Source organism: Myotis lucifugus, unplaced genomic scaffold, assembly GCF_000147115.1.
Source record: "Myotis lucifugus unplaced genomic scaffold, Myoluc2.0 scaffold_26, whole genome shotgun sequence".
Taxonomy (NCBI): Eukaryota; Metazoa; Chordata; class Mammalia; order Chiroptera; family Vespertilionidae; genus Myotis; species Myotis lucifugus.
The window spans coordinates 8036397-8062198 of NW_005871074.1; the positions used below are offsets into that span (position 1 = coordinate 8036397).

The window sequence follows — 25802 nt, forward strand, 5'->3', positions numbered from 1 at the left end:
CTTTTGCTGAGACCCACTTTACTTGCCGAGACCACATTCCATTATCTCTCCCCACTGGATCTGCACAGAGAATTCTCCACCCAGAAAAAGCCCGCCAAAAGTCCTTTAAAAACCACTGACTCCCATCACTGGGTGCTGGAGCCATCTGGGGCTCAGCCACCTGGTGCGGATGAGCAAATAAATTCGTAATCCCTCATCATTCTGGCCTCCTGCATTCCTCCTTCGGCGACCTATCAGGCTCCAGTGGGTCATTATCCAATGCGGTTGGTCCTGAGGTCAACAGTGGCGTTGCTTGTCTGGTTTTGCTGCTTTCCTGGGCCTGGATCTGAAATACAACCGAGGCCTCTATCTCTAGAGAAGATCAGAGGGTCCAAACCGCATGACCAGCGATATGCTAGGGGAGGGAAGGTCACCCAGGGGGCAAGGTCCCACCCTACATTTGTCCTTTGGCACCCAGGGCTTTTCAGCCTGGTGACCTTCTGTACCTGGCCCATCGTCCTTGCTCTGCTCACGTCCGTCTAACTGCCTACGACACACCTATCTATGCACTCATTAGCTGATTCTTGTATGTGCCCTGACCTGCAACTTTGTCTGGTCAGGACGAAGCTCTAACTAACTGAGCTACCCGGCCAGGGCCCAACATTAAAAAAAAAAAATCTACAACTGATAGGTAATTCAGTTAGGTCCTCCTTCAGTTTTGTCAAAAACCCACTGAGAAATCAAATATCTACAATTTTTCATTTGTGTGCCTGGCGTCCCAGACGTCTGTACACCCTGGGACAATACATCACAGTAAGATTGGATGCAGGATTGGAGAGAAGTAGGCCTTTTATTTGTAAAGTGGGACAAAGGCTTATCCTTGGGCAATTTTTTTAGGAATTAGGTTGTAAACACTGATTTCCTGAAAACTGTCCTGGTCTGACTACTTATAGGGTTTGTATTGTTCTGTTTGCAGACCTTGGCTCTGAATGATTCCACTCCAATGACTCCACCTACCAATGCGGTAGCTGATTCCTCACGTTCTTACCTTTAGACTATACCGGTCCCTTTCTCTAAGGACCGAGCTTCTCCAAACTCTTCAGCCTCCCAGCACCTGGCTCCCTAACTTCCCAGCTTCATTTTCCTCCCCTTACACTAGTGCGCGGCTTGCAGCTTCTAGAACACACAGTGCGACTCGCCTCTCCCGCCTGGATGCTCCCTCCACACCCCTCCCTGGCCCTCACCTCCTAGCTGAGGTTTTCGGTTCAGCCAGGGGTCCTCAAACTTTTTAAACAGGGGGCCAGTTCACTGTCCCTCAGACCGTTGGAGGGCCGGACTATAGTTTAAAAAAAAACTATGAACAAATTCCTATGCACACTGCACATATCTTATTTTGAAGTAAAAAAACAAAACGGGAACAAATACAATATTTGTATTTGCATGTGGCCCACGGGCCGTAGTTTGAGGACCCCTGGTTCAGACTGTCTAGGGCAGTGGTTCTCAACCTTCTGGCCCTTTAAATACAGTTCCTCATGTTGTGACCCAACCATAAAATTATTTTCGTTGATACTTCATAACTGTAATGTTGCTACTGTTATGAATCGTAATATAAATATCTGATATGCAGGATGGTCTTAGGCGACCCCTGTGAAAGGGTCGTTCGACCGCCAAAGGGGTCGCCACCCACAGGTTGAGAACCGCTGGTCTAGGGCTAGGCCCCCCGTGTCTAGAGGCCGCTCGGACACGTGCGCAAAGTGGCAGATTGTAGGACAGTAAACAAACTCCTTCCAGGACGGAGCAGCCAGTGCTCGTCTTCTGGAAGACATTTCCCACATTTAAAGGTGAGAAACGTTTGCAAGCACACCACAGCGTCCCCGTCTGCAGGCAGCCAGTGCTCTCAAGGCATCTCACCTGCGCGGTTATTTCTCGTTTTAGCCACGACTATGCGCAGCATGTGCCCCCGGAATGGAGTAAGTGCTGGAGGAATCCCACCCATCAGTCAGCCTCCTTAGCCTTCACCTAGCTTTGCGGGTGGCTCGCCAAGCCCCGAGGCCCCGCCCACTTCTGTCGGTCCCGGGACCTTAAAGTGGGCCGGGAGCGCGCCTGACTCAGGCAGCCAGGGGACCCACCGGGGGCCTTTACTATTTGAAGATTACAGGGGCCGTCAGCAGCTCGCGCGAGACGGATCGCGTATTCTCGCGAGAAGTCTAGGAGGCGGCCGTGATGGCGGCGGCGGGAACTGGACCCGGACCCGGAGTGGGTGCAGGACCTGGCCCAGCAGCGGCAGCAAATGCAACAGTGACGGAGGAAGGGGAGACGAAGCCGGCGGTAGCGGTCGCAGCCGCTCCAGCCGGAGAGGGGACCTCTGCTGCTCCAGCAGCGGAGCCCGGCTCCGGAGAGGCCGAAAGCGGGTAAGACGTCCAGCAGTCACTGGAGGACGCGGGGAGGGAGGCCCGCCCCCCCTGGAATCCCGCGGCTCCCGGGAGTCCTCCCGCCCGCCCCTTCCGAACCTGGGCCCTGCCGCCAACGGCTCGCCCTGCCCCCTTCGGCACCGTAGTCCCACCCGCCGCTTGGCCCGTCCCCTCTGAATTGGATCTCGGGCTACGCCCCTTCCCGCACCTTTTAAGGTCTGTGAGAGCCTACTCCGGTCTCTGGTCTTTGCACCCACCCCGGCCCGGGGCTGGTAACGCCGTCTTCTAGCAGGAACCCCTCAACTACCCCAGAGAAGAAGCCACTTTGACTTGCCAGGCTGGGCGAAGTGGCGGCCCCGCTGAAACGGAGTGGGGGCGGTGCACGTCTGCGAACCTCCCCGGGACCAGTGGACTGGTCTGTGGGGCTGATCCCACCCCATGTGGACTGGTCTGTGGGGCTGATCCCACCCCATGTGGACTGGTCTGTGGGGCTGAGCTGATTCCACCCCATGTGTCCGGACTGGTGGGGCTGATCCCACCCCATGTGTCCGGACTGGTCTGTGGGGCTGAGCTGATTCCACCCCATGTGGACTGGTCTGTGGGGCTGATTATTAGGCTTCCCTGTGCTCACGGGCCTGCGTCTGTGGGAGCCACATTCTCCTAACCCAGGGCATCCAGCCTGAGAACGGGCTTAGAGAAAAAGCGGGGGGTGCATTTGATCATTACCTCTGGGATACTAGGTGTTTTGAGGTTTGTTTCTCTTGAAAAGTTTTACCTGAGTGCTTTCATTGTCTTACAGGGATGCGAACTCTGTTGATGTAAGCGGTGGTTTGGAGACAGAATCCTCTAATGGAAAAGATACACTAGTAAGTATTTATGAATGTTTGCATGGCAAAATAAGGTGGTTTTTTTTGTTTTTGTGTGTTGTTTTTTGTTTTAGTTTTTAAGTGAGTCAAAAATACAATAGGTCAACTAACTTGATTCCCTAATTGCGCTCCGGACACAGGAAGGTGCTGGGGATACTTCTGAGGCGATGGATACTCAAGCGGGCTCCGTGGATGAAGAGAATGGCCGGCAGCTGGGAGAGATAGAGCTGCAGTGTGGGATATGTACCAAGTGGTTCACAGCAGACACCTTTGGCATAGATACCTCGTGAGTATTTTTGTAGTTTTGTAAGAATCGCTTTGTGAAACAGATCTCAACATGTTCAACCGTTTAGTAGTTTGTAGGCAAATATAAATGTATAGCTTTTTCTAGTGTCTTCTAACCATTGTGCAGTGAGTGGTAGGATTTGAATCAGGAGTTGTTTTAATACCCTGAGCAATGTTTTCTACCTTCTGAGCACAGCCCTAAGAGGTACAGTGATATATATTATCTCTGCTTTTGAGTTTGTAATCATTTTGAGACAAAACCATGCAATTACAAAGTATTATATAAACAGAATTGAAACAGTACCCTTTAAATCTTGTATTGGGTGTTGTGGATTTGGGGGAAAGGGTTGATATACATGGTGGACAAAGCATGATATCCGAAATTGGAGATGACCCTTCATGCCTCAGCCCTCCTTATTAAGCTTTTGCTTCTAACTCACTCCCTTTAGATATCCTGAGTTCTCCCATCAGCAAAACCTATTTTTAATCTTTCGCCTTTTTTAGTGAATTAAAATCATTTTATGGTGGATTGAGATTGAGAGGCTTCTTTCCTTATCAACATCTAGCAAGTGACAATTACTGACTCACTGTCTATGGTAATGATTGTTTTGCTGGCTCTCTGTTCCATATGGTCCCTATAATACAAGTAAATTTAGACAAGATTATCTCAAATTAAGGCTCCATTAATAAATTAATTTCTTTGGGTGGGATTGTGAAGAAATACCCTCATTTGTAATTTGTTGAACGCTTGCTAGTTAAAAAGCTACAGTGGGTTTTAGAAATGCTAATGTTCCAGTTAACATGTGACTGGTGACTGGATAGATCAAATGTTTACAAAAGAAAGGAAAGTATTGAAGGATCAGGAAGAAAGAATTGGTAGAAAGAGCATTAGGGAAAATAAATTAGCTAAGCAAATCCTCACTTAGGAAAGACCTAAAATCTGGCCACTTTGGCCAAAGAGGGTTGGTTTTAGATAGACAGGACCTAGGAAAGGAAATTTATCTGGAGAGAGAACTTGGAGCAATCCAGGGAAGAATCAAACCACAGTTCACAGTTTAGGTAGAGACCAGTTTGTACCTGAATTTGAGAAGTTACACCTAAAGCCCAACTAAGTGGGACAGCTTATGTTCTACAGCTGAAAAAGGCTGCTCTACATACCGGGTTGTGTTTGAATTAAATAACTATATACCTACCTACCTCTGGTATGAGGCTTTGCTTTCTGTAATTGAGTTTATTACAACAGCTGTTTAATAGAAGGTATTCTGGAGAGGAATAAAGATGAGGGTATTTAGTCTTAACCTTCATAAGAATATTTCTCAGTTTCTTGAGTGGCGGCAATGAACACACACTTGGGAACCTTCTTTTTGAGGCTACCTTAAGCTAGTTTCAGCAGAGTCCAAGATAAACTTGCCTTTATTTTCATTTCTTCTCTTCCAACTTAAACCTATCTTTTCTTTTTCTGTTCCTTTTTTTTGAAAGAATGTGTTTTTTATTGTTTTTTAGAGAAAGAGGAAGGGAGAGGGAGAGAGAGAGACATTGATGTAAGAGCAAGATATCAGCGGCTTCCTGCAAGCCCCCTGCCAGGATTGAGGCCGAAACCTGGGCATGTACCCTGACCGGGAATTGAACTGGTAACCTTTCAGTGCCCAGGACGATGCTCCAACCAACTGAGCCACACCGGCCAGGGCAATCTTCCCCATCTCTTAAATCTGAAGTTACTACTTGGATCTTTTAAACTCTTATAGACTAATTACCATTTGTAGGATTCATTTAGTAATGAGGCAAGTAATGTTTTGTGACTTCTGTGTTTTCTTCTTGAATAATTATTTACCTTTTATAAAAAAAATATATTTCTTTATTGATTTCAGAGAGGAAGGAAGAGGGAGAGAGAGATAGAAACATCAATGATGAGAGAGAATCATTGATCGGCTGCCTCCTGCACGCCCCCCACTGGGGATCGAGCCCGCAACCCGGGCATGTGCCCTTGGCTGGAATCGAACCTGGGACCCTTCAGTCCACAGGCAGACGCTCTATCCACTTAGCCAAACTGGCTAAGGCCTTTTTTTCTTTTTTAATCCTCACCTGAGGATACTTTTTGTCATTGATCTTTAGAGAGAGAGTAGAAAGGAGTGGGGGTGGGAGAAAGAGAGAGAGAGAGATATTAACTGGTTGCTCCTGCTTGAGACCAAGCCCCGACTGGGGCCAGTGATGATCAAACCTGCAACCGAAGTACGTGCCCTTGACCAGGAATTGAACCCGAGACACTTCAGTCCTCGGATCAACACTCTAACCACTGAGCAACCGCCAGGCATTATTTACATTTTTAATTAATCTTTTAAAAAAATTTTAGTATGTTTTTATTATTGACTTTAGAGAAAGAGAGAAACATTGTTGTGAGAGGGTGGCATTAATTATGAGCTGGAAACCTGGGTATGTGCCCTGACCAGGAATCGAACCAGTGACCTTCTGGTACATGGGAGAATGCTCAACCAACTGAGCCACACCAAACAGGGCTTTAATTAATCTTTTTATACATTCTGTCCACCCTTTCCAACAATGTTATTTGCATTTTTAAAGAGATATTTAGAGGTCTTTAAATACTAATATTTAAGTATAAAGGTATTTGAAGAGATTACTTTGTCTTCTTCCACAGTTCACTTGGCATACTCTTTTCAGGTACGCAGAAACTGTAATTAACCCAGACAAAGTACCAATGAGAACCTTCCAAACGCTGAATTATCCACTATGGTGGATAATGTCTGATTAAATATTTGTGACAGAAAAATCTAGGTATTTGTAAAAAACACAAATTCTATTTTGATTTTGGGGGACCTTTTTAACTTTTAAGATTATATTAATACTAGTGGCCCGGTGCATGAATTCGTGCACATTGAAAGGAATTTAATTAGAAGAAATATTTTAATATCACTATTCACCCTTTCTCTATAATAGAAGTGTCAACCAAATTCACAATTGACAATGACAAAGAGAAACACACGCGTGATATTGGCGCTAGTGAGAGCTTTATATGTGCGCATGCGCAAGTCAACTTAGCCTTTTATAGATATAGAATAAACTTGCTTAATTAGACCTGCTTTCTGATTTGCTAAACTTTTTCTAGCCCAGTGAAGCACCCCGACTTCTCTTTCAGGTAATTGTCAGCAACACAGCAGTAAATATCAACACGAAGCAGATTATTATTGTAGATCACGCAGGGAGAACAAAGGGTAAAATATTTAACTGCAGCAGTGTTTGACTATATTCTGCGCAGTGACAAAACCTGAAGTTATTTTGAAGGTCCACCATTTCTTCTTTTCAATCGGGTCAAGTTTCTAAACTTTCTAAATCTCCATTTTCCGACTAATGAAAAGAAAATAGGATTCCACCGAGTCTCCCATCTACCTACTCCAGGACTTCTGTGAGGATCAAATGAGATGAGGCACGGGAAATGCTTCACAGACTTTTGGTTAAAGTGTGAAATGTGTCCGCCTGGCTATAAAGCAAGTCGGGTTTCTGGGCTGAAGAAACTGCAAGGAGACTCGTCGCTAGGGAGAGGAAGCCGGCGTTGCTATATGACGTCATTACCTGGACAGTTGGACACTTAGCATATTAGTCTTATATATATATATATATATAGATATTCACATGACTGTATAACTTTCACTGTTGTTTTCTCATAAAGAAATGTGTGGTCAGAAGTTCACTAAGTTGTACAATTTGGCTGTTCTACAGATCCTGTCTACCTTTCATGACCAACTACAGTTTTCACTGCAATGTGTGCCATCATAGTGGGAATACCTATTTCCTCCGGAAGCAAGCAAGTAAGAACAAAGTGCTCTGGAGTACTGCAAACGAATTATCCTCTAGTTAGCTGGGAAAGAAAAAGCATTTGGACTTAGCAGAATCAGGAAACCTTTGCCTGGTAGCGGCGAAAATTACATTGAAGTTTAGCTCTGAATAATTGCTATTGTCTGTTTTAGATCAAATGATGACTCTACTTGATAATTGGTTATTTTGTTAATTTGTAGACCACATTGTTAAATATTCTTTTGGTAATAAAATCTAGTGTCATAGATAACTTTTTCTTTTTGTTTTGATAGACTTGAAGGAAATGTGCCTTAGTGCGTTGGCCAACCTAACATGGCAGTCCCGAACACAAGATGAACATCCAAAAACCATGTTCTCCAAAGATAAGGTAAAGATGCAATTAGTGTAATTGCAATTATGCCAAAAAATAACTCTTCTTAAAAAAAAATATTTTTATTGATTTCAGAGAGGAAGGGAGAGATAGAAACACCAATGATGAGATACAGTCATTGATTGGCTGCCTCCTGCAGGCCCCCTACGGGGGACCCGGCCCACAACCCAGGCATGTGCCCTGACTGGAATCAAACAGTGACTTCCTGGTTTGTAGGTAGACACTCAACCACTGAGCCACTAAGTAAATTTTTAAATGATAGAGTTTATTTTGTAACCTAGTTTACATTCATATCGACCCACTTTTATTTAAAACAAACACGGTTCATCTAACAAAGCTTACTCTCTGATCTCTTCTTTTTACATTCTGACATTTTCTACACTAGAATATAGAATAGTTCTGACCTGTAACCTACTAGTAGTTTGCAACCTACAGTTTGAAACACATTGATAAAGGATGTGTAGTGAGATCAGCATAATCAGGATCATACTTGGGCAAGGGCCTTAATCCTGTAAACTACAGTAGTCAGCAAAGAGTCCCCTCGCACCTCCTTTCTTTCCTGTGTTAAAAATATTTTAAATAGAGGTGTGCTGTGGTAGACTTGTTTTTTTCTCTTAGTTTATTTTTTCCCAAATTATTATTTACCAAATTTTCAAAATACAGAAAAGTTCAGATAGTACAATGAGCATCTGTTTATTCTTCACCTAGTATTGCCAGTTAATATTTTGCTACATTTGCTTTATCTCCCCATATCCATATTACCCTCTATACTGTATGAGACTAAATTATAGACATACTTTACCCAATATTATCTCACCCACAATATGGTAATCATTCTAAAAAAGTTTAACACTAATGCAATACAACTGGTTAATAATTACAACTTATATTCTTTTTGTTTATGCTTTTTATTTTTTTTAATTCTAAAAAAATTATTTTTTTATCCTCACCCAAGGATATATTTATTGATTTGAGAGAGAAAAAGAAAGAGAAACATGGATGTGAGAGAGAAACATTGAGAGGCAGTTGCCTCTCATGCACCCTGACCAGGAATCGAACCCACAACCTTTTGGTGTATGGGGCATTCTAACCAACTGAGCCACCTGGCCAGGGCTACAACTTGTATTCTTTTATATACAGTATGCAGAGGTGGACAAAAGTAGGTGCCTACCCAGCTAGATAGCCCTGCTCTGCTTTGCACCAGGATGGTTGGCTCCCTCCTCTACCCTGGTGAGGCATCTTTGGTGTTTCAGCTCAGCCTGGGAGACAGTTTTCAGGGAGCTAGCTTATATGGACAGAAATCCCCACCCTGGTCCCTGATTGGTCTGTCCTCTTGTAAATGAGGGCTCCAAATCCTTGCAATTTGATTGGTTCAAAAGGCACTACCCTGATTGGTCAGAATACAGCTGCTGTGGTTGGTCGGAGCTGCACTGTTCTGATTGGATGGGGAAAGCCTCAGTCCTATTGGTTTAAATGGGATTACAGAAAACCTTTATAAGGGCTGGCTCAGCAGAAACAGTTTCTGCAGGCTGTTCAGTGCAGGCCTCTTCCTGAAGTGGTTTGTGTGAGAAGATCCTGTGTAGAAATGACTGCAAGACTTTTTTTTTTTTAAGCCCAGTTAGCCAGGAGGAGCCCTTCACATTTCTTAGTAGGTATCTTCTTCCTCTGGGTTCACAGCATTTATCTGATTATTTCTTCATGATTAGGCACTGACTAATTTTTGGCTGGAATATTATGTAGGTAATGTGTGTTTTTCTATGAATCACATCAAGAAGCATATCAAGATACTGATTTGTTTTATTATTGGTGATCCTAAATTTGACTAATTGGGTAAAAAGGAGGTATCTACCAGATTTCTTCATTTCTTCTTTCAAAAAGAAACCTTTTTCTTTGTAATTAGTAAGCTGTGGCGTGATATATGGAGATTGTGTGAATGTCTTGTTCTTCTAACCCTTTGAAGTGGTGGTTTTAGCAACCATTGATTATCCAGGCCTGCATCAGTTACCAGAATACATTTATTGGTTGCAATTCTTCTATAAAGAGTTTTCCTTTCCCCATCATTTTTTTTTTCCTTTAAGTATCACTGTGGATTTGTAGATTTTTATAGTTCAGTTTGGAATTCAGATTTCTGTATTTCTGATGCTCAGCTTTGATTAGTATAGTCCCATCCAGACTGACCCCTGAAACTCTGTATGTCCCTGTAGTTTTTGAACAGTAAAATATTCCAGGCTTCCCTTGTAGTTTCCCTGATTCAATCCCGGTTCCTTTTAGTAAAAATACGGTTTTCATTAAAGTAAGTTTAATGGAAGATGTTAGTGGTGGACTCTAACTCTGGTGGACTGTGGAAGAATGGTCTAGAAAGGTGAAAGTTGATGCCAGACGATCAGGCTCAGACATTGTTTTAGTCTTGCGGGGTAGAACTGGCGAGGACCACAGTCAAGGCAGTGGGGATGGAAAGGAGGCCTGATTGGTGAGAAATTTCTGAAAATTTAAATTCTTTTTTTCCCCCCAATATGTTTTTGTTGATTTCAGAGAGGAAGAGAGAGGGAGAGAGATAAAAACATTAGTGATGAAAGAGAATCATTGATCGGCTGCCTCCTGTATGCCCCCTACTGGGTATCGAGCCCACAACCCAAGCATGTACCCTTGACCGGAATCGAACCCAGGACCCTCCAGTCTGCAGGCCAGCACTTCATCCACTGAGCCAAACCAGCTAGGGCTAAAATTCATTTGGTGACTGACTAGATGTGAAGGTTATGCAAGAAGAATCAAGGATGATTCCATGGTGTCTTGCTTGTGATTTTGGGTGATAGGTGATTCGAGTATTAACAACAAGAAAGAAAATCTGCAGAGCAGATTTATGAGGTAAGATACAGAGTTCCGTTTTATTCACAAGAATGTTGAGGTGCCTGTGGGATGTCCGGATGGAGATGTCTCAAGCAGGTAGAAACAGGAGCTTGGGAGAGAGACTTATTAACTTTGGAGTCATCTTTCAGATGGCAACCAAGATTATAATCCAGTTGGATTATAAGGTCTGTGTCGCTAAGATTTGTATATACTTGTTTGAAATTTCCTACAATCTATATGTTCTTTGCATGCAATTATATATTTGTTTAATCATTAAGACTAAATGTGTATTTTTCTCTTAATTTTGATGAGGACTGAAATGTTGCAGTTTTCTTTCCTTTATTGTGAGCATAACTTTGAAACCAACTATAAATGTCTTACTATATTTTGTTTTAAAAATTAGGATATCATACCATTTATTGATAAATACTGGGAGTGCATGACAACCAGACAAAGACCTGGGAAAATGACTTGGCCAAATAACATTGTTAAAACCATGGTAAGTAGATGAAAATTGGACGCAACATTTAGGCAGTGTTCTTTGTACAAATTAAATTCTCTTTAGTTTCACTGAAATAATGTTATGACTAAGAAAATGAGAACAACTTAGTATTAAATCTTGGAGAGTGCAGTATAACTAATTGTCAATTTTAATAGTTTTTACACAAAATCAGTAAGTTACATAATCTGTCTTACTGTTGCCTGCATCACTGTTTTTTTTTGTCCATTGCACTTTGGCAAGTATAATTTTATATTGAAATTGGAGACAATTTTTTCTTTGATTTAAGAAAACAAATAACACTGTTCTAAACATCATTGTCCTTAGACTTAAAGAGCACTTTGGGAGGAATCAACAGCAAGCTGTTAACAGTGCTTATCTCTCTTAGGTGGAGGGAGAGGTAGGGATTTTGAAGCACTTTGGCTCTCTCTCTTTTTTTTTTATCCTCACTCAAGGACATTTCCATTGATTTTATAGAGAGAGGAAGAGGGAGAGAGAGAGAAACATCAATTCATTCCCTCCCAGCCAGGGATGGAACCAGCTGCCTAGCTATGTGTCCTGACCGGGAATCGAACCTACAACCTTTTTGGTGTATGGGACGATGCTTCAACCAGCTGAGCCACCTGGCCAGGGCTGGCTCTCATTTTTCTAGGTTTCACTGTTTGAATTTTTTGATGAACAGATATTAATTTTTTAATCAGAGAGAAAAAAACAATACTGTCTCTTTTGGAGATTATACCTAAGAATTAGAGTTGGTGGTTGAACATTCAGTACTTCTTTTAAGTATAAAATTTCAAGTAATAATAAAATTTTGTTTCCTTTTAGAGTAAAGAAAGAGATGTATTCTTGGTAAAAGAACACCCTGATCCTGGAAGTAAGGACCCAGAAGAAGATTACCCCAAATTTGGGCTTTTGGATCAGGTACATTAATATGCTTTATATTCCCCTTTTGATTTTGGGCCACTTGGAGATAGGGAATCCGCCACATGTAACACACTGCCATTTACATGCCCATAACATGGTGGGCTCCAAATAAATCATTATTGGCACATTTGGAAAGACAGAACACTAACCTTAAACCAGGAGACTAGTGTTTTAGTTCTGGCTGTTCCCCAGAATGTTACAACTTTACACATATTATTCTTACATTTTTTAACTTTAGTTTCCTCATTTGTAACGCAAATATGCCATTCCAAGTTATTTTTAATTTTCTATCTCAAGTTTTGCTCTTAAAAACATTCATTATTGTGAAGAAAATTTTCTTATGAAGAATTTCTGTTGCATCTAACATAACATGAGGAAAAAGAAAATTTCCACTCTGTTCACATTTGGCATCTCAGGAAGTCAGATTTTCTTAAAATGTTTGATTTGCCAGCCTTGAAAATTCAAGGTTTCACATGGAAATTCAGGTTTCAGTTTTTTCTTGTAAAGTGAAAAGGTGTGACTACGCTGGGCCTGAATTCCTCTAGGGACTGAGGAAATGGGACTTGGCACTCCAATTTGCCATTGTCCCACCATCACTCCTACCCCCTGATTACCATTCATCATCTTTTTTTTTTTTAGAATTTTCATTACTGCCGAAACCGGTTTGGCTCAGTGGATAGAGCGTCGGCCTGCGGACTGAAAGGTCCCGGGTTCGATTCCGGTCAAGGGCATGTACCTGGGTTGCGGGCACATCCCCAGTAGGAGATGTGCAGGAGGCGGCTGATCGATGTTTCTAACTCTCTATCTCTCTCCCTTCCTCTCTGTAAAAAATCAATAAAATATATTAAATAAATAAATAAATAAAAAATAAAAATAAAAAAATAGAATTTTCATTACTTTTATGTACAGAAAACTGAACAGTGCATACTTAGCCCAACTTGGTGGCCAGTTCTTGAGTCTTGGTCTTTTCCAGCTTGGCAGTGTGAGCCACCAACTTTGGATCCAGGACGTTGTCTCCCCAGTGAGGGTGGATCTCATTTTGTTGTAATTGGTCCGGATAGCTTCCACCAGCTTAGCCAGAACTCCTTTGTCCTCCAAGTTAACCTGTGTGAAGGCGACGGTGGTGCAGGTCTTCCTGTGGACTGAGCACCCAGCCTGCCCTTCCCCTTGATGATGCAGTAGGGAACCCCCACCTTACGGCACGAGGCACCAGGAAGACAGGCAGCTCGATAGGATCCACATCGTGTGCAGTCACTACCAGCTGGGCCTTCTTATTCTCCATCAGGGTGGTGACAGTGTTAACCCCTGCTCCAAGAACAGGTGGCCTCTTGGTGGGGACATCCCTTGCTGGCAGCTGTTTTCTCAGCCCTGGCCAGCAATCTCTGCTGCTTCTCTTGCTTTACCTCTGGTCTGTACTCCTGGCCCAGCTTAAGCAGTTGAATAGTAGTTTGGCAGTCCAAGACCTGGGTGAACTGGTTAATGGCAGGAGGCACTTTCAGACGCTTACAGAGAAGCCCTTTGCTGCTGTAGCTGAATGTAGCGGGGCCACTCGACAAAGTGGGTGAAGTCTCTTTGGGGCTGGATGTCTCGTCCAGTGCTAAAATTCTTGGGCCTTTCCTTGAACAGGGGATTTACCATCTTCTTGGTCTCCTGTGTCTCCATGACAGCAGGATTGGCGCCATCTTCTTCCCCTTACCTTTCTTTCCTTTCAGCATCTTGGGCAGTGGGAGGAGAAAGAAAAGAAAAAAGAATTGTCTCATCATCATTCTTAAACCACTTTATTGTTATACTTGACCTGTCTTACTTGCTGATCCTTGAAGCATCCAAGTTTGGAACTACTGCAAATTTCAGAATCTAGGATTGTCAGTTTCACTTCCCATTCTATTAGAATGTCTCCTTTGTTTTTGAGCATTGCCAGATTGGTTTGGTTAAATAGCTTCTTATCATAATTGAGTATTTTTCTCCCTAGGATCTTAGTAATATTGGTCCTGCTTATGACAACCAAAAACAAAGCAGTGCTGTGAATACCAGTGGGAATTTAAATGGTAAGTATTTAAATGTTTCATTGATGAAATTTTTGTAAGCTATTGAATTCATATGTGCCTAGAATTGGGCATTCTTTTAGTTGACTATTAACTGGATATTTACTAAAATGCTTTAAAGTCCTAAACTCAATTTTTAGGAGCTAGCCAAGGTTGTGACAGATGGTAGTGGAGAACTCTTTGGCACTTGATAGCACAGTTTGGTCTTAAGTGAAACAGATATAGCATAAAGGTACAATTTTAAGGTTGGATTTACTGTGTTTACATTAGACTCCCCAACTATATCTTCATAACTAACAATTTAGATTCAGTTGCTCTCTATTCTTTTTCCTTAATTCAGTTGTTATTTAACAGACTTCTAATTTTCTTGCCCTGGAACTTCAGCTTATTCACATGACAGCATTATCTGTATTGATCACCCACTATAGCATGCTTATTCTATTTGTAACCCATCTAATAGCAGAAATACCCTTCATTACTAATGGTAATCTAATGAGAGTTGGGGTTGCTGGTGGTAGCTAGCTATTCATTGGACATATGACATCATTAACTTGTTTTTGGAGTGGTCAGCATCTTAAATATGTAATCATTTCCTCTGTTATTAATATTCTATGATTGGAAATAGCTAAGTGTATTGTTTATCTTTTTACACCATTTCCCCCCCTCTTCATTGTTAAAGTTTGACAAATACATGGTGCCACTTCTGTTGTTACAGGTGGAGCCTCTTTTGGAGGTGAATTCCTCCTCTGTCTACTTTCAGCCTCTCAGACTTAAGTATTTTGTGGTTTGAAAAGTGCTTTTTTGCTGAGTTGTGGTAGAAGCTAAAACTAAATTAAAATTTCAAAGCATTGTGAAAATGGTGGCAGTAGCATTTACTATGAAACAGTAGTTCCAGTTTAATGTTAGTAATTTAAAGCTTGTATGTTGTCATATTCTGCCTAACACGGCCACAGTTGGTTTGTTCAAGATGGATCTAAAACTTCTCTCTTAAAATAATTAAAATGCAAATGACAATAAAAATCTAACAGTTTTGATTAAGGTTACTCAAACTAGAGATACTGATGTTGCAACAGTTTAACATTAAACCTTTTATGAGAAATAGGAATCACACCTGATGTGTTCATAAAAGGAAGTATTACATAAACTGGTCCAGTATATGCAGAATATGACCTGCCTTCAACGTCTCGAACCTTTTTATTGCAGCAGAATTGCTGATAAATTCCAAGCTTGCCCCAAATTAAGATACAGTACTATATGCAGTTGTTTACATAAAGGTGTTTTCCTGCAGTTCAGGGACATTTTCTGGAAGACGAACTGAGAGGAATGACAGCATTGGACAAAATGTTTAAAGTACCTATTTTAGAAATATACAAGGTAGTATTTCTTGTGGCCATAGTATGCAGCTAAATTTTTAAAATTAAATATATAACCTATCTCCTAATATTTGCTTTTAATTCCACAAGTCAGGTTAGTCCAAACTGAATTTTATGCATGGCACAATTATAATTGTAAAAATTGCCTACTAAATTTAAAGCCTTCTTTCTTAAATTTGTGTCATGTGCAACCATAGTTGAGGCAGCACTGGAGAGAAACACCTTTTTAGTACTTCTGTTTTCGTTTTCCATGTCTGATGTACTTTTGTTTTGTTGGATATTCAAGTTAAGTGCTTTTGCAGATATTGTGCCTTTATTGTGTTTATGGAATATATTCATGTGTAGTTCAAGCAAGCCAACATCTACCTACAGTGAGGATATTCTCTCTTTATGGCTGTTTGTATTGATTTGGATGGGGGGAAAAAGCTTTATCCATGCAATTGTTTTTAGCTGTGGGTGTTTAGAATCTGAATGAGTAAAAATGCATTTGTGTCACATCCTGAGAAAGTGTCCTGGTAGTTGCAGTTCACTAAGAAAGGAAAGTTGAAAATGTAACACAGGTTCATTTGAGCTTACTGCCAGAACCCAGTGTTCTTGGGCCATGAGACACTCAGCACGTTCATTCAGAACCAGGGAGAAGTCCAATCTGCTTTTGGGAAGGAAATCCTCCTGTGATGTTACACAAATGCATGTTGGGAATGTTAGTCCCCATGGAATTTGTGTCCAGATGGTGCTTCTATCGCAGCTCATTGAAAATAATCTGCCTTCTCTTTAAAGGGGGAATTGCAGCAGGAAGCAGTGGAAAAGGAAGAGGAGCTAAGCGCAAACAGCAGGATGGAGGGACCACAGGGACCACCAAGAAGGCCCGGAGGTGGGCAGAAAACACTCACCTCCATTCACCATTGTTAGAGTATTGTTTGGTGCTAGCAAAGTCCATCCAAGGGAAGAGCCATACATTTCAAGTAGTCTGAGGTTTAAAAAGCCTGTCCATTTTTTCTCAAATCTTGAGCACCTTGAGAGGTAAAATAACCCCACGCTAGGTATCCTGATTTACAAACTTGGTACTACATGAACCAGCCTCAGGGCAGCACTCTGTTGAGTAAGGCATTTTGAGAAAGGCTAGATGGGGGAGAGGGAGTGAAACCAATATTGAACACTGGCTCTTTTACTCAACACATAGCGGGCGGATCACAAGCATTCTCGTGTTTTCATATTACACAGTGTTTTACATAAATGTTAAAGGCATGCCTTAAAATTAAATACCCATTGCAATTTGAAGTTATTTATTACATGTTCTTACAAGCTAATATCTTTTTAAAGTATGATACTTTGTAAAACGTTTTTTGTACTCGTTCAGTAGAAACTTATCTGGCCACTGGGTAAAGCTAGCAATAAAACTACGGGTGCACAATGTGTTAAGCTTTTTGCCTCTTTCCTTCACTTTTTTCAATACTGAGGTGATGAAATCCAGGTCATTTCTCATTTAGATAACAGGTAGTAAGTGCTCATATTGCTGAGTTTCTGTTCATTAGTTTATAATAATAAGTAAACTAAGGGAAATTGCCTTCATTCCTCTTCTTCCTTTCTTCCCTATGATATACTAGCTGAGTATCAGAGAATTCAGTCAATCCCTACAGATTGAAGTGGTTTAACCAAAACTATTTTGCTAAATAAAGCGAATCCTTTTCGTTTCTCTGTTTTGCCTGCAGAGGGCAGGATGGTGTATTTGAGTAATGAAAAGCATTTGTGAAGTTGCTTGTGTTCCAGCTGAAATCTAATAAGTTAGAGGCCTTTCTTACAGAATTGAAGGCATTTGAGCTAGAGGGGGCTTTAGTTTCTTGATTTTATTTTTTCCTTTCTACAGTGACCCTTTGTTTTCTGCTCAGCGCCTTCCCCCTCATGGCTACCCCTTGGAACACCCATTTAACAAAGATGGCTATCGGTATATTCTAGCGGAGCCTGATCCCCACGCCCCTGACCCTGAGAAGCTTGAACTTGACTGCTGGGCAGGAAAACCTATTCCTGGAGATCTCTACAGAGCCTGCTTGTATGAACGGGTTTTGTTAGCCTTACATGATCGAGGTATGTAAACTATTAATGTTCATGTTGGACCCAGTGTTACCCTAAACTTTTGTCATCAGCTTTGTCCAGTCTAGAATTAGATACACGTGTCAGTCTATAGCCACTCCTCCGCACCCATCTCTAGACTCAGCCGAATATGTAAGAAGTAATTTCCTTTTTTGTCTCTCATAAGCTCTAGCCATTATGTAAACACATATACACACACATGTACACGCATATATATAGTTTATGAACACTTTATATTTTGAACTAATTTTAGACTTACAGTAAAATTGCAAAAACTATAGTTTCCATATATTCCTCATCGAGCTTCCCCTAGTGATAACATCTTACCCAACCATAGTACAATTATCAAAACCATGAAATTGACATTGGTAAAAGCTATTAATGAAACTAAAAACTTTACTTAAATTTCAATAATGCCTCTTTCCTAAGATCTCATATTGCATTATTTCTCCTTAGTCTCTTACAGTCTTCAACAGTTCCTCAGTAATAGCCTGTTTTTCATGACCATAACACTTTTAAACGTATTCATCAGTTTTGTTATCCAGTATTTCTCAGTGAGGGTTTGTCTTTTTCTCATAATTAGACTGAGGTTATGGGGTGTTTGTTGTTGTTTGTGTGGGTTTTTTTTTTTTTTTAACACTACAGAAATGAGTCCTCATTGCATCACCTCATGGAGTTCATGATGTCAATATGTCTCCTGATGGCTTGTATTGACCATGATCATTTGGCTAAGATGGTTTCTGCTGGCTTTCTCTACTGTCTTTCCCTTTTTACTTAGTAAATAACTTGGGGAATGATACTTTGAGGCTATACAAATAACTTGTTTCTCTGTAAAGTTTTATGTACTAATTTTAGTATTGTAACCAGTGGATCTTGTCTGCAGCGATTATTAATGTGGTGTTTGCCTAATGATTTTTTATTTTTTCCTTTCTCCAATTATTATTTACTTGATTATATCAGTATGGACTCATAGATACTTAATTTATTCTGTGGAGTATACTTTCTTTTGTTGCTCAGATACCATTCATTATCATTTGGAATGTGAGAGTGAGTTTGTTTATTTATTTTAAAGGTATTTTTATTGAGGGATATTCTACAAGCTAAAGTGACCAGTACTCTTCAAAATGTCACTGTCATGAAAGGCTTGAGGAACTGTCCCAGATTGAAACATGACAACTAAATGAATTGTGGGATCTTGGATTAGATCCAGGACCAGGAAAAGGATATTGTGTTGATAATTGGCTTATTTTGAAGAAGATATGTTGATTAATTAATAGTATTGTATAAATGTTAGTTTTCTGGTTTTGATAATTATATTATGGTTATAGATGGTGTTAACATTTAGGGAAGCTGAATGAGGACTGTACTATCTTTGAAAATCTGAAATTCAAAGTAAAAAGTTAAGTCTTAAAGGATGTTTATTCAAATCAGGATTTAAGCACATTACAATTGGTTTATTATATTTCAGGGAACAGGCAATATAATTAATTTAACTTGTCCTCTTCAACATATAATAAAACTGGATTACCTAACAACTTTCTTCCTCTCTTCTCATCTTTGTCTTGAGATTTTTAAACTCCTGAACTAATATTTCTGATTCCTGACCTGATGTTTCTGATCTTTCACTGAGGTGTAAGACTCATGTTTTGTGGCAGTTGTCTCCCAGTATCTCAGATAAGTTGCAGGCCTTTGTTTTTATCTCCATCTCTGCAGCTCCCCAGTTAAAGATCTCTGATGACCGGCTGACTGTGGTTGGAGAGAAGGGCTACTCTATGGTGCGGGCTTCTCATGGGGTCCGGAAAGGGGCCTGGTACTTCGAAATTACGGTGGATGAGATGCCACCAGACACTGCTGCTAGACTGGGCTGGTCTCAGCCGTTAGGTAAGCTGTGGTTATAGTATGGACAGTGAAGCAGGTAGAGAGGTATAAGACTATCTGGCTAATAAGTTTTACTACTTTGGAGCCTATCAAATTATGGACATAAAATTCAGTTCCAAAGGGTTTAGGCAGTTGCAATTCTTGGAATATTTTTATAATTCTTTGCTTATGAGAAATAGTCTATAATAATAAAAGGGTAATATGCTAATTAGACCGGACGTCCTTCTGGCGGACAGGGGCCGGGGCTGGGGCCCTTGCACAAATTTCATGCATCGGGCCTCTAGTAATTTTATAAAATTGATGACTCTTCCTCCCCCACACCAAAAAAAAAAAAAGGTAAAATTTTTTTTTGTTTTTTTTAGCAAACCAGAAGTTGGGTTGCAGTCTTCTGACTTCCTGTATATCTTTTTTTGGGATAGGTAACCTTCAAGCTCCCTTAGGTTATGATAAATTTAGCTATTCTTGGCGGAGCAAAAAGGGAACCAAGTTCCACCAGTCCATTGGCAAACACTACTCTTCTGGCTATGGACAGGGAGATGTCCTAGGATTCTATATCAACCTTCCTGAAGACACAGAGACAGCCAAGTCGCTGCCTGATACTTATAAAGATAAGGTAAGTTTGTCCTCCTGAAATATTCCTGGGTTTGCCGACCAGTACCTGCAGCTGTAGTCTGTGGCCTCCTGTGATGTTGACCCACCATTCATATTTTCCCCAACATTTCATTATGAAAATTTTCAGTCATAACAAAGTTGAAAGAATTTAAAAGTCAGTGTTCGAATACCCATCACCTAAATTCTATTAACATGTTATGCATTTTTTCTCCACACACCCATCCATCCATCCATCCATCCCTCTTTCTTTAATGCACTTCAAAAGAATATTGCAGACATTCACTCCCCACCAAGTACTTCAAGATGCACATCATTAGCTAGAGTTCAACCTTTGTTTAGTTTTTTCTTTTGATGTAAAATTTACATAAAATGAAATGTACAGATTTTCACTCACTGAGTTTTAAGTTTGACCCAAACCACTGTTGAGACATAGACTCTATCGTCAGTACCGGAAGGTCCCTCATGCCCTTTCTCAGTCGTTCCCCAGTCCCACCTACACCCATAAAGGCAACTACCTCTCTGGGTAATTTTAAGAATTTTTTTTCCCCATCATATTTCTATTCTATAAGCTTTACTTGTTCTTGATCTTATATAAATGGAATCATGCAGTATGTTGTTTTGCATCTGGATTTTAACATTTGGCATACTGCTTTTGATATTCATTCATGTTGTGTTGTTGGCTTGTTCTCATTCCATTTATGAATATTCCACAGTGTGTTTATCCATTTTCTATTTTTTCCAACTATGTTGAAAAATAATTAACATATAACACATTTATTTTCCTGTTGATGGACACTTGCGCACTTTTAAGTTTGGGGCTGTGCACATTCTTGAACAAATCTCTTTGTAAACATGTTGCCATTTATTTTGGAATTACTGGGCTATAGGGTAGTTTTATATTTATTTTTATGAAAAATTGCCCAATTCTCCATTTTCACCAACTATATGTGATAATTTTAGTTGCTCCACTGTTGTCGTGGTGAGAGTATATATGTATTTAAATGTATGTGTTTCCTCAAAATTTATTAGTAAAGGTCTTTTTGAAAATGTTTAGCAAACATACCTTCCTGGTACTTTTTAAGAAGCACATAGTTCAAAATCTAGCAAAGCTAACTCTGCAAAGATTTCTAATTTCTGTTGCAGAGCGCATGACTCAGTGCTATTTGTGTGATGTTGCTGATGCTTCAATGAGCCTTTTTTTCCTTTCTCTCTTGGTTTTCAAGGCTTTGATAAAGTTCAAGAGTTATTTGTATTTTGAGGAAAAAGACTTTGTGGATAAAGCAGAGAAGAGCCTAAAGCAGACTCCCCATAGTGAGGTGAGTCATGGTCACAAAAACGTCAGAACTAGGAGACCTTGAAGATTGGACCAACCCCCTAATTATAAGTGAGGAAAATGAGGCCCAAAGGGGAATGAAGGGTTTTCCCGATAACAGAGTAAGCTCACACCCTGCCTACTGTGTTTGTGCTCTTTCTGTGATACTATGCTGCTGCTATTAGAGGGATAATCGTGGTTCTTTCAGGTACACTGTAGAAAAGAAGTAAAAACAGTGGTCTAACAAGGAAATCTACAAATGGTTGAAGAAGCAAGTCAGAGATGGTTATTCTTTATCAGAAGAGGTACCAAGTACAGAGGGAGGAACACTGGAGGAGGAGAGGAAAGGAGAGAACCTGGCTGTGTGAGTGGAGGCAGCCAGAGCTGGAATGGCTCATTCAGTGTCCCCTAGAACTTTCCCTACCTCCCTGTGCCAGGGTCGCTGGGGACATGTCTACCCAAGGTCATAACACAAAGAAGGGCTGACAAATCTGGACCAGCCACAAGGGCCAAAAATAAAAGGGGAAGGGAAGGAAGGAAGTTCTGAGCTGGAAACATTTTTCCATAAAAATGCTGTGAATGCACCTGAATCAATAATAGAAACTAATATAGGAGAGATTAAAACAAAACTAGGATTGTAGTTGAAAAATGAGTAAAGGGAAGCAGTTAGTAGATCTAAGGATGATACAGCCAGAAAATACAGCAAGTCCTGGAATAACGTCATTTCGTTAACACTGATGAGGTGCAGTAGAAACTTAACTCAGTTATATCAATTAGCCAGTGGTAAAATTGGTTTCAAAATGTGTTTCGCCACAGTTCCAAGAACTATCGATGATGTTAAGTGAGGAATTATTGTACAGCCAGAGAGAAGATTGCTCTTTCTGAGCAGAAGAGACCAAAAGTTACTTCAGAAAAAGGAACCTTTTATTTATTTATTTTTAGAAGTTTGAATTTTTTAAAATAGTATATTGATTTTTAGAGAGAGAGACAGGGGCACCTTGATGTGAGAGTACAGCATTGATCGGCTGCCTCCTGCATATCCCCTACCAGGGATTGAGCCTGAAACCCAGGCATGTGCCCTGACTGGGAATTGAACTGGCAACCTTTCAGTGCATGTGACGATGCCCACCCAACTGAGCTACACTGGCAAGGGCAAAAAGAACCTTATCTGGGGGAAAAAATTATATATATATAAAAAGGCTAATATGCAAATTGTCCTATATAATAAAAGGTTAATATGCAAATTGTCCCCTCTACTGGGAGTTTGACCAGGGGGTGGGGCTGGCCGGCCAATGGCCCGTGACCCCTCCCCCCACCCCCTTCCCCCAGGGCTGCCCTGCCTGATCTGCCCCAATCAGGGCGGGTGGCCAGACCCCACCCATGAACGAATTCGTGCACCGGGCCTCTAGTATACAGATATATCCTATTAATAAAAGCCTATGTGGTCAACACGCCCTCATGCCACAACAAGTGATCACCAGGAGGCTGCATGTGCAGCAGGTGGGCGGGGGCTTAATGCGTGTGCAGTGCGGAGGCGGGACCCCTGGCTTCAGCCTACCTCTTTGGGGCAATCAAGGAGCCCCGGATGGGTGGGCGGGGCCTACCTCTTTGGGGTGACCAATCGTGGGGCTCCCGCACTGTGAGGGGGCACAGGCCAGGCTGGGCCCCCCGCCCCTCCCCCAGTGCACGAATTATATATATATAGTGGTTCAGAGAGAATATACAGGATAGTTTGGGGAGATAAAGAACAAAGAAAATGAGAATTCAGAGACTGACAGAATATCCTGAGATTTTTGAAGTAGAAATGTAGAAATAAGAACCTTATGCAAGGTATAAATACAGTATAATAAATAATAGTATAACTGGTAGAAGTAGCATAGGAATGCAGAAAGCAAATAAATGTGAACACCAACTAGAATAGTGCATATAAATAGGTGAGAAACTGATTAAGTGATGTTATTACACAAGCTATATGCTATTCTTGGAGTACATTATCACCAGTATGGTGGCACAGCACTTCTGAAGGGTGCTCCAAGTGAATTCTTTTTTAATGTGTGTGTGTTCTGTTTTTAAATTCAAAAGTAAAAGTGTGCTTTTTGTTTCAGATAATATTTTATAAAAATGGTGTCAATCAAGGTGTGGCTTACAAAGATATTTTTGAGGGGGTTTACTTTCCGGCCATCTCATTGTACAAGAGCTGCACGGTAAGTACCATCTGTTCATCATGTGGACAGAACTTGGGAGAAATAGGTGAATGGCAATAGTCAAAGGGCCACTGCCTGAGTTCTAGAAAGAAATCTGATTTGCCTAAGGAAGATGGGAATGTTTTCTGACTGTCACTGTTTGTTCCAAAAATAGTTGGGTGTTTTATGAAGCATTTGCTTCATGCAATTAGTGTGCCCCATATTTGTCCTTTGAATGTACTGTGTGGTAATATTATTGTTCAGTGTAATGGCTGTAAACTATTTATGTGCATAAATCAGTTTGGTGTTATAGATGTCATGAAAACCTACCATTGTTAGTTTGTAACTGTTGCTCTATTGATTTAAAAATATATATATAATTCAGTATGAAGGGGACTATCATTAGAGCCTGTTAGTTTTTTAAAAAAGTGATTTGGAAAGGTAATGCCTGGAAGTTTCCCATGTATTTTAGTCTATTTTACTTACCTAATTCTTGATGGACATTAAGGTGTTGGCCAATTTTAGCAATATTAATATATATCATTGTTCCTGTTAAACCCTGAATATCACAGCTACCTTCAAAGAGAAAAATATCCCATTAACTTTTTTACTATATACTTACTTTGTTTTGCCATGTCTGCTTGAATTAAATTTATCCCAGGTTTCCATTAACTTTGGACCATGCTTCAAGTATCCTCCAAAGGATCTCACTTACCGCCCTGTGAGTAACCTTAAAAATGTCCACATGCATCCTCAGCATCTTTGTAACTTCTTGCTGCAGTTATTCTAATCACCTCCTTTCTGTTTCTCATTCCTCCCACAGATGAGTGATATGGGCTGGGGCGCTGTCGTAGAACACACTCTGGCTGATGTCTTATATCATGTGGAGACAGAAGTGGATGGGAGGCGGAGTCCTCCGTGGGAACCCTGACCAGGTCCCTCTTTCTTTGCAGACATGGACTTTCTGGGGAATGATATTGGGGGATTTTCTTTTTGTTTTTAACGTGACCAACGTTATCCCGAAGATACTGCAGAACATAGCCTCTGCTGTTAGCAAGGTAAAAGGCTGGGTGGGACTGGGAGAGACTCCCTGCCCTTCAGTACTCTCCCTGCTTCTAGTGACTGCTTTCATTTTGTGTGCGAGATGCCAACTGCTGACCCTAGAATCCCATAAGCTCCCTGTGAAACTGGTGCTGTACCATGTTCCCCACTACTGGGGCTTGTTATCTTACTGTATTCTCTAGGGAGTGGATAATGTTGTCTAAGTAGCTAACTTATTTAGAGACTTTTTCCCCTCTGTGGGCATTGACTCCTTCCCACCTGATTTGCAAGGATGGTGGGCCTGTCTCCGAGAACAGCTGGAATCAGTGGCTGTGCATACCAAACCGGTCGAAGAGCTCTCAATGGGTGTGGGTTTGTTTTTGTTATTAATTTTGAAGTACTCTTTTGAACACTGGGATCTCTGAAACTACCATGCCTCTAGAACTGTAATTGTGACAGGAACTCGCTTGCAGCTTTAATAGTTAGAAACTCTTTCCAAATAAAACTTGTGATCACGCATGTGTGGCATTTTGCTTCCCTCTTGGGACAGAGTCAGAAATGTGGGCTGTCTGCGGAAGGGTAGCCAGCAGTGGAGGAGACAGGCTTCTGACTTGTACCTCACTCCCTCTCCAATTGCTTGCTTTCTCTCCAGCCAACTCAACCACCCCCTTTATCCTGTGAAAAGTAAGACTCTCAAGAGGTGAAGAAGAGTAAAGGGTTAGTGGTCTCCCTCCAGTTCTTCTCCTTGAGCAAGTGTATTAATACGTGCAGCTTGTTTTCCTGCCTTGCTTCTCTTCCTTTGTGTAGCTGATGATTAAAGGGCAGTTTTCAGAAACTAAACACTAGAATGTAAAAATGACTGTTTTCTTGGGCTCCCTTTTTTATACATCAATGGCAATGCAGCCCTCCCAGGATGGCCCTAAACTCTCCCGCATATAAATTCCTACCTATGTTAACAGGTAGAGTGGTTCACCACGAGGTAGTAATATGTTGCCAAGAATCACCATATATTAAGAAATTCCCCAAATTTCAAGTGACTGTTGGTATCTTAACAGTAGTTTTGACTAATATATTTTTTCCTAACTAGAAGACAAATATGTTAATTTGGGCCATTCCACATCTCAGCAGGAAACCTCACACTGAATCAGTATGATCTTAGGCTGGAGTCTCAGTCTGTCACCCTTAAACACCTGTTTACTTGTGTCTGGTCTTAAAGGACAAACATGGCTACAAAGTTTCTGGATCATCAGAGTTTGAAGAACTT

The 25802-nt window shown here is 41.0% G+C and overlaps 1 protein-coding gene and 1 pseudogene across 7 annotated transcripts; one reads left to right on the forward strand and one right to left on the reverse strand.

The window, feature by feature from the left end:
* The first annotated feature begins 2144 nt into the window (after positions 1 to 2144).
* On the forward strand, positions 2145 to 25057 carry ASH2L (ASH2 like histone lysine methyltransferase complex subunit). 7 transcript variants are annotated; one of them, XM_006086229.3, is made up of 17 exons: positions 2151 to 2390; positions 3190 to 3256; positions 3391 to 3542; positions 7274 to 7362; positions 7642 to 7736; positions 10990 to 11085; positions 11911 to 12006; positions 13979 to 14054; positions 14767 to 14784; positions 16202 to 16295; positions 17289 to 17506; positions 19226 to 19393; positions 19810 to 20003; positions 21226 to 21318; positions 23420 to 23518; positions 24159 to 24218; positions 24321 to 25057. In XM_006086229.3, the coding sequence occupies exons 1-17, from the start codon at positions 2203 to 2205 to the stop codon at positions 24426 to 24428; spliced, it is 1911 nt and encodes a 636-aa protein (XP_006086291.1). In that variant the 5' UTR covers positions 2151 to 2202; the 3' UTR covers positions 24429 to 25057. The 7 variants fall into 7 exon arrangements, with proteins under 7 accessions (XP_006086294.1, XP_006086291.1, XP_006086292.1 ...); XM_006086230.3 differs by having other exon boundaries at positions 2152 to 2390; positions 3397 to 3542; XM_023751882.1 differs by lacking the exon at positions 2151 to 2390 and adding an exon at positions 2663 to 2682 and having other exon boundaries at positions 3397 to 3542.
* LOC102418737 lies at positions 12934 to 13724 on the reverse strand (annotated as a pseudogene).
* Positions 25058 to 25802: the final 745 nt, after the last annotated feature.

Excerpts from the sequence above, each read along its gene's own strand:
- ASH2L (XM_006086229.3), top strand. The coding sequence starts at position 2,203 with ATGGCGGCGGCGGGAACTGGACCCGGACCCGGAGTGGGTGCAGGACCT. Across the intron at positions 21,319-23,419 it reads AGCAGACTCCCCATAGTGAG|ATAATATTTTATAAAAATGG; the intron begins GTGAGTCATGGT and ends TTTTTGTTTCAG. Across the intron at positions 24,219-24,320 it reads AGGATCTCACTTACCGCCCT|ATGAGTGATATGGGCTGGGG; the intron begins GTGAGTAACCTT and ends TTCCTCCCACAG.